Genomic DNA, 9,744 nt, shown 5'->3' on the forward strand with positions numbered 1-9,744 from the left:
GAAATAGAATCATGATGCATGCACCATTGTACCTCTGTAATTATAGCAGCTAATTGGATGTTTAAACAGATAAAATACAGAAATCTGATTTTGAAAGTCATCACATGCTATTATGTACTAAAAATAGACTATTGTTTTGTAATGATGTTTTAATGAAGTGACTGATGTAATTTCACCATGCTGTATTATTTGCTGACTGTGTATGGAGTCATCTTGTAGCTTGTTAGTGAGTCTCGTATGCATATTAAACAACAAACTACTGTATTGATACAGACACATTACCAACTTTAGATACTGTGAAGTGTTTGTGATCATTTCCTTCTCAGACCTTTACACCACAAATGTGCACACTTAAATGGCTCCACAAATTAAGGTTTCAGCCATTTATCATTAAAGTGATGCACAACAGACGTTACATGACACCCAGAGGAGCACCATTCAGGTTCCTTGTGTCTACAAAGGCAAACTATCCTGAAACAAGCCTACTGCATATAACAAATCATGATCATTGTGTTATCTGTGAGACTCATGTAGTTTTCTATAAGTATATAGAACAAATTTAATTGGTGTGTGGTCTAAGTGGTATGGTACACTGTTAAAAATAAAGAGTAACCACCACTCTGAGAGTTCCCAGTGTAGGGAGGATTTAACACCCCATGGAGAGTAGCCAACACTCTGAAGAGAATAACCTTTACTCTGAAGAGTAAGTGACACCACCTTCAGAGCATGTGTTACTCCCCAGTTACTCCTTTAGAGTATAATGGTTACTCTCCAGGGGTGTTAAATCCTTCCTACACTGGGAACTCCTTGAGAGTTGTGGTTACTCTTCATTTTAACAGTGTATAGCCTCCCTAATAATGCCACAAACCCATACATATATATATATAGGATAGACAACTGAATGTTCACATCACAAACAGTACACACACGCAAAGCTAAAAGCAAAGCCTCTGGTTACTGCATATCCACTAAAACACTATGCCATGCATGCTCAGGTGCTATGTATGAGCCAGTATGGGCATATCCTCCCACATGAGGCAGGACTAATACATTTCAGGCCTAAGAGGCTGTAGCTATAATCTCACAGGTGGAGGTGTGGATACACATACCTAGCTGAGCCTCACTCCATCACCTGTTAATTATGAAAAGCTGTTGCATTAATTATAAATCCTCTTTTCCAAATATCCATTAATGACACATGTACATACAGCTGAGTAGGCTATTTTAGTTACTGTATAATTTGTGACAAAATCAGTTTTATATTATAGCCCATCAAATAGAATTTTAAATGGAATTTTAAAAATGTGTAGTACTTAAAGTTATATTATAGCACTACAGTTGTAGAATAGGAATAACAGGGATTTTGTGGAACCTCTTTTGGCTTATATAATTAATGCATATATCCACCATTTCTATAAGGAGAAACAGATACACCATTGCATCTCTTAATTCAGTGTAGCACAGCTAACTGTGTTCATAAAACAGTAATTATACAGAAATCTGATTTTGAAAGCCATCACACGCTATATATAAGTAGCTATAGCTCTACTAAAAATATACCAACATCAGCACTGTTTTATTCTGTGAATGCTATCCCACTAAGGACCTGTGAGAAGGCTTAAAGCCTGTGAATACAGGGAGTCTGAAACATGTCTCGTATATACACCCTGGGATATATATTATAACCAACATTTCAAGCTGGTAACTTGTTCATGAGTCAAGTTATAAGATGTCTGGTACATACAATTGGATAGGTTTTAAGATCCCTTTTGCAGATCCGGTACGTTATCAGTCGACATCTTCACACACATATTGCTGGTTAAAAATACATAGCTGATTAACTCTATCAAATGTACAACATGTTCAATAAATACATGACCCCTGTTCTTAAAATTTTCAGCATTATTTTGATATTACAGTGGAACCTCTCTTAGCTGGGCAGTCTGGTACATGCTACTGGAGAAATGTCTGTAACTTAGAATTGCATGCTAATAATTATGCTAAAGTAACTAACTTAATGTTGTTGTTGCTATCGGGCAGTTTTTGAGGAGAAGTCACAATAAAGCATTCATGGTCACTTCCATAGGCTTTAAAAAATGCATTATCACCTAGCAACTAAGAGGTATAGTTATTATTAGCATGCAGAATAAACAAGCCACCAAACAGGCAAACAGCGACCTTTAGGCTCTCTCCTTGTGCTTTCATCTAAACCAAACTTCATTATAGTCAATAAACTACAAGCCACGTGACTAATTTGGGTTGACCAGACGGTGACAATGGAGGTGCCTGGATAATAGAGGTCAAAAGTTTCACTGTATATATGTATACAACTCATGAGCTAGTGCCCATTCCAGTTCATTACTCCTGTACTCTTTCAGTAAGAAGAGATGTAGCTCATAACATAAGCAGAGCATTTTGCCCCAGAATCTTTAGATTGAAAATAATAATTATATACTGTTTCCTATGGTCTTATTATGCATAGAATTATACAGTAGCTAACTGCAGCCTACCCAGCTGAATACATGTGTCATTAATGGATACCTGCTAATAAGTGGGAAAGCAAAATTAATTCACTGTCCATGTCCCACATAACAGGCAATGGAGCAAGGCTCAGGTATAATGATTTTGGGTACCAGATGATTAATGGTGACAGCAAAGGATTCAACAAAAGACACGTACAGTTTGGCTCCATTACAAGTTTGGAAAAGAGTTGTAATGGATACGGCACTTTATGGCTCCCCCTAGGCAATGTATGGTGAAAATTCTGATTGCTATAAAATTTTGAAATATTTTAGCAGGTCAAGCAGTACTACAAATGAGCCAAATGTGTAATTGTATCCATGCATTAGTTATTGAATGTTTATGAGGATCCAGCTCTACAGGTACATATATATATACTACGTAATAACAAGCTACAAGATGACTATACATTATGTAGTCAGCATACATAACACAGCATGATGAAATTACATCAAACATTATTCTTTGTACAGTTGTGATTAGTCAAAAACCTTGAAAGACGAGACCACTTTTTGCATATCTGGATCTGCCACTGTACATGTCTCATTCTCCAACAGATAATGGTCTTAAATGACACAATGCATCATTTGCCCATCAGCTGGGAACACTTCTCTAGTAGTTGCACTGGTCATCCCTATGGAATTCTTCATCAGATAGCTAAGTGAGTAATGCATGACTACAGAACTACTTGTTATGAGATCTTCATTGCATTCACAACAAAGCCTTGCTAAAAGTCACATTCAGATGTGGGCATGCATGAAAAACTAGTATATACATAAAATGTGCTGATTCATGCACAAATACATTACCTGGAATGATCTTATATGTAGTCCATCTAACAGTTGTGCTTAATATTTATCACATAGTTTCATCAGTGTAACGTGAAATACAATACCTACTGTATACATAATTAAATTTTGAATACTTTATACACAGTATAGTCTGAAAATCTATTGAGTTCATAATGTTAGCTGTCATTCCAAACATGTAAGCGTTTACTTTATTATCAGACAAGTACTGATGGTGGCACAGCCTCAAAATGTAATTAATATATAAAAATCATGTGAAAATATACAATAAATAATTCATAAATATAATTTCTACTATATAATAGTTTCTCCCCAGTTCTCTGCAGAGTCTAATTCGTCTGCTACAATTAGAGAAACTTTCTCTTCATCCTGAAACTCTTCCATGGTAATTCCATCAAAATTCAGCGCAGCTTCAATGTCTGATATTCTTGTTCTTCCTTTGTGAGGCCACTGTCCTTTATTATGATCATCAGTTGGTTTACGATATCTACATAAAAGGTTACAAAAACTTCAAAAACTAATCCTCAATAAGTTTTGGAGTACGTTTGTGGCACAAATATAAATTCAGATACAGTGAAGCTTTGCGCCTAGACTATCTGTGAAGAAATACCATCTCCGTAATACACTCATATTTAAATTCCCTGAATAAACTACTTACACCTGTTCAATACAATCATTTTCGCAACATAAAACTTTTAGGCCTGAAGGCAAGTATAACTAAGGTACGTAAAATTGTTTAACAAAACTTATTACTACATAGCCACAGTTAGTTAATTGACTCAACAACTGCTGACAGTGCTCGGAAATGTTGTCATAGACTAACAGTACACTGACAGGTGCAATCCCATGCCAACTGAAAGTGTAAAACCACAACGTTTTCAACTGACAGCCAAAACATGAACAAATTATCTACACAGTTAGTGATTAGCTTACAATTTCAACAGCAGTGAACTACATACAACTGATACAGATGACAAAGCCATGGCTAGACTGGCCATCCATGGTTGTAGTGTGACTCCAAATGTTACAAATGCTCCAGCAGCCAGTGGTATACCAATTATGTTGTAGAAGATTGCCCACAAAAAGTTGTATCTTATTCATCTCACAGTCTTTGAGGAAAGGTCAATAGCAGCGACAACGTCCAATAAATTATCCTAAAAAGAAAAATCATCACAAGGTTGAGAATATTTGCTGACTTGAAGCATGAATACTGTTTAGGATGTGTAAAAGTGTAGGACTGGTGAGTTATTGCATGCGTACACCTAAAGTGAAAGTGTAAAACCATAAAAGAACATGACGCACCTTGACCTAGACAATGTCAGCAGCTTCCACGGCAACATCTGTTCCAGTACCGATAGCAATGCCAACATCAGCTTGTGCAAGTGCCGGTGAGTTGTTGATGCCATCTCCAACCATACACACTAGCCCCACCCCTTCTTGTAACTCACAGACTTTGTTCTGCTTATGGGATGACAAAACCTCTGCAAAAACCATATCACCTGGAATTCCAGCCTGCAAACATGACAGAATATAGCAAAAAAAATGAAGACAATTTGTAGTTCAACTTGATAATTAAATTTACAGGTGTGTGGGTAGAACAGGGGGAGGCAAAGGGGATTCTATAGTACAGCAGCAAGTTCAAACTGTGATTTATTGACTTCCTAAAGCCAGTAACAATTTATCAATTGACAATGGGAGTTCTAATACATGTTTAGATTGACCAAGTATAACAGATTTAGTGTCAAGATAGGTAATAATGAATAATGTATCTACATTTAAAAACACACAAAAACACTTTTGCCACAAAGGAGTGAAAAATTTGTAAGATAAATAACCATTTATTTAGCTAATTCTTACCTGCTTGCCAATAGCCAAAGCAGTGTGTTTATTGTCCCCAGTTAGTAGGTACACCTGTATTCCCATCTTGTGCAACATGGAGACAGCAAGACGAGCACTTGGTTTTATTGTATCAGCAATCACTAACAGTCCAACCAACATATCTACAACATACAGTACTGTAATAATGGATGAGTCTATCATATTATTCACATGAATGTAGTATTCACTAACACACTTCATGAATTTACTACAATTCCTTCTAATAAATATTCTTATAATATGGCCACAACTTAAGTTCACAAGTGGAGATTATTAACACCATCTCAGTAAAAAAAAATTAAAGTGTTCTACAGTATCATATTACTACACAGATCAAAGTATAACATAACTAGTAATCTAAAACTCTTTATATAAACAAAGCTAACATTTATAACTATAGCGTATACATTACGTTACTATTTTGTTTGTAACAAACTGATACGTCAATTGGTGATGATTGTGCGTAAGTTAGTACAACACTAAAGTGATAATGGCTAAATTAATGATACTCCCTTGAAGTGTGCAATCTACCACATGATATCATCACACGTAGTTTTTAGCACTCTAGACTCTGAATTCTGTCATTAGTGAACACCTGGCTAAGATGTTATAATTTTCCACTTAAAATCAATATCGAAAGACACTTAAACTAAATTTTAACAATTTACTTAGCTAGCTGTCACTTAAACTGTCAGTCATTTACAAACCACATTAGTTATGGCTGGTTAGGAACCTACACCATTTGATTGATAAAAACAATATCAAGCTACATTTCTGTTCATCAGACTGTGGTTATTAGTAGCTGATGACTAGTCAACCAACTACAGCTTGCTATCACAAAAGAGATGATGGTAATTGTTGTCATGAACTTGTAGTATGCCTAGTCCAACATGAAGGAGAGAAATCTTACAGAGCAATGTGACAATGCGTACTACACATTGGAATTATTTTGTGGGGACATAATCTTCTCTTACAAATATTGTTGACTATACAAAAATTGATAAATATCCTCACCAACTATCTAAGACACATGAACAGTTTAAAGAGGAGATTTTAACTAATGGAAACAGTTCTCAAGAACTTTTTCCTGACAAATGTTTATGTTGTATTGTAGTTTTAGTTAGAAAAGTCAGTGGAAAGAGACAGTACGACCTAACATAGCAATTGTCTGAGAATGAAGAGGTTTTCAGGTCTACTGACCACCTACTATTGGTACTAATACCACTAACAAGACTACACTACTACGAAGGAAATTGTACATCAGACTACAAGAATTAATATACAGAGATATCCTGTAGGAGACAAGCATACAAATCAGAAAAAATGCAACAGGTGCCATCCTCATAATTAATGCATATTTTGTATGCATGATACAAAGCCAAGTTCATACTTCTGTATTCTCAAAAACTTAGTCATGAATGTGATTCGGTATACAGCGTACTAAATGCTTAAAGGTATTACTCTCTAGTCATCTTGTCCACAGTGCTTATTAACTTCTGGACTCAGGCAATTCTGATTGTCAAAGCATTTTTTTCATCACAAAACAATATAAATAAACATCCTTGGGTTACTGTACTTTGGCTGGCCTAACATGTCACACACATGAACAGTAATAACTTCTACTTTTCCACGCAGTACCCATGATACTTCATGAGAAAAATTAAGCTGCTCCTGTACTTTGATCTTCTCACAAAAATAATTCTACTACACTAAAAATGTCTGTCAATAAAATCACTGGTTAAAAATGACTAAGAAACTCACACACAGACAGGTAGGTAGACAGATTTGTGTAAAACATTTATTTTTTATTTTCCTTTTTTGTACATGATGAGCGTACACATTGTATCATCTGCAGAAAACAAATTAGTACATTACACCTATATGTGTCATGTGTTCACTTCCTGTTATCCTTATCTTTAAGGAAATAAGCTTACATTTGTGAGCTTGCTTTCAAAGAAATGTTACAGCTCACAAGGTTGTGCTATATGATGCATATAGCATAGAGCATTTTTATGGAAATGATGTGTTTTGTGTTATTGTAACACAGCTGTATTCCCACGCAATGCTCTTACCGTTTATTCCTACAAGAATTACAGTTTGTCCACTTCTCTCATTGCTAGTGATGATATGTTCCACTTCACTGCTAACTTCAAATCCATTCAGCCCCATCCACTTCCTGTTTCTGAGCACAACTTGCAGTTGTTGGCCACCAGAAGCCACATCCCCTCCCACTAATTATTTGCAGGTCGCAGTTCCTCCAATAGTTTCGTGGCAACACTAGTAGTCCCTCCACTTATCTCATGGCTACTTCAAAAATTGGTTGATATCTGTCACTGTACATTTCAAGCCATGCCCAGGAAACGCTTGGAAATTGGTACACTTCCCTAATACACCTGTGTTTAGTTCCTATGGTAACAATAATAAACAATGTATGTTATCATGGTTAACAATTATAAAACAAGAATAATATTCAGTATATACAAATATGTCACACCCTTGTTGCTATAGCTTAAAAGTGCACAGATAACAAAAATTACACACCTTGTACACAAGCATGAGTAAACAGTAAACAACCACAGTTGTTTACTATCAAAGCCACCACACCCAACAACAAGGACATCATTTCACACAAAAAGGGGTTGTTCCTCACTTCTTTCACAAACTTACAAATAGCTTGTGCTAGAGGGTGCTCACTGTTGGTCTCTGCTGTGCCCACAATGGCAAGGAAGAGGTTCTTGGGAAAGACATCTTGACCGACCAACATTATTGCCTGTGTAACCGTTGGCTTTCCTTTAGTAAGGGTTCCAGTCTTGTCAAATATAACATTACAAACCTAAAAGAAGAAAAGTTATAGTTTAACATTACAGTAGATTTAGCTAACAGGTCTCAGATCCCACTACAGAGCACACAAGTGTATATGTAACTTCTCCCTATAGGGACACAGTAGATCTAACCCTGTGTGTATTCTCCAGTGGTTCTCCTCCTTTGATCAAAATTCCATTCTGAGCTCCAACTCCTGTTCCAACCATGACAGCAGTGAGTGTGGCCAACCCCAGAGCACACGGACAAGCAATCACAGCATTTGATATTACAGTGGAACCTCTCGTCTGGTGCATACTACTGCAGAAATTTCTGTAGCTTAGAATTGCATGCTAATAATTATGCTAAAGTAACTAGCTTAAAATACAAGTAATGCTATTAGGCAGTTTTTGAGGGAGGAGTCACAACAAAGCATTCATGGTCACTCCCCTAGGCTGTAAAAATACATTATCACCTAGCAACTATTTAAGATGTATAGTTAACTTTAGTAGAATAAACAAGCCACCAAGCAGGCAAACAGTAACTTTTAGGCTCTCTCCTTGTGCTTTCAACTTCATTATAGTCGATAAATTACAAGCCTCATGACTAATTTGAGTTGTCCAGACAATGAAGGTGCCCGGATTATAGAGGTCCAGATAAGGGAAGTTCCACTGTATATGACTCATGAGCTAGCACCGATTCCAGTTCATTACTCTTTTACTTATTTATTTATTTATTGTTACTGGGCAGATAGCAATTGCCGATGTGCCCAATTAAGGGGTGATCAACACCCCAAAGAAATCACACATACACATAAAATATACAGCAAACAATTAGATGGGCTATAAGTAATTGTGACCGGTCCTGCGAAAACAGGGCATGTGGACACAAACTACACCCACTGCTTGAAGTATCTTAGTTTACTACAGTGGTATATCCCCAGTATATGGAACAGTTAATTGTTTGTTATTTTAGTAGTTTTTCAGTAAACCCGCATTCACTGATGTTTTACTGAGAGTTTAAAACTTAGTAAAATAATTATGTTCCATATACTTAAGTTTACTGACACTTTACTATCAGTATAACTACAGTAAGGCATCTTAACAAATTAGTAAACTAAGAACCTTCAAGCAGTGACCCCATCACTCTACAGGTCATATCTCAGTGCTGGAAAACTATATTTCCATTCTCTAACTTGCAACATGATGCCAATTAAATGTGTACTACAAGCTGAAAATTGTAATGCCATAGCATACTGGTACAAAATGTTATGAGTGATGAAAGTGTAACAAAGTAGGCAAAAATCATATGCCCACATGTCCTATTATCGCAGGCCCGGTCACAATTAGTAAATGTATCTATGTTTTCTGACAGATACTGGCAAGCTGTTTCAAGCTTTGGAAAAAAAGAAAATGTTGGTAATAACTGGACCATGTACTGGGTTGGATAAAGTGGTGAGTGTGGTGGTGTCTGGTGGATCGTTGAGTTGGCAAGAAATATGATGGAATGGATAATCCTGATAAGTTGTTGATCCCTTTATAAAATGTTTGTAGTCAACCAATTCTTCGTCTAGATTCAAGTGACAGCCAATCCAAAATCTCTAGCATATCAGTTACACTGCTAAGTCTATTATAGTCACACCGTGCCCACCGAGCAGCTCTATGTTGGACCTTTTCTAGGAATAAGATGTCATTTTGTTGGTATGGGTCCCGACTGATGCTGCATACTCTAAATCAGG

General features: G+C 36.4%; 1 protein-coding gene across 1 annotated transcript; it reads right to left on the reverse strand.

The window, feature by feature from the left end:
* Positions 1–3,372: 3,372 nt before the first annotated feature.
* On the reverse strand, positions 3,373–7,484 carry LOC136239592 (copper-transporting ATPase 1-like). Its single transcript, XM_066030353.1, is given in 5 exon segments — positions 3,373–3,816; positions 4,263–4,483; positions 4,632–4,841; positions 5,187–5,329; positions 7,280–7,484. Coding segments are annotated over 5 exon segments (864 nt in total). The 5' UTR covers positions 7,377–7,484; the 3' UTR covers positions 3,373–3,623.
* Between the last annotated feature and the right edge of the window lie 2,260 nt (positions 7,485–9,744).

Source organism: Dysidea avara, chromosome 11 (assembly GCF_963678975.1).
Source record: "Dysidea avara chromosome 11, odDysAvar1.4, whole genome shotgun sequence".
In the NCBI taxonomy this organism is placed as follows: Eukaryota; Metazoa; Porifera; class Demospongiae; order Dictyoceratida; family Dysideidae; genus Dysidea; species Dysidea avara.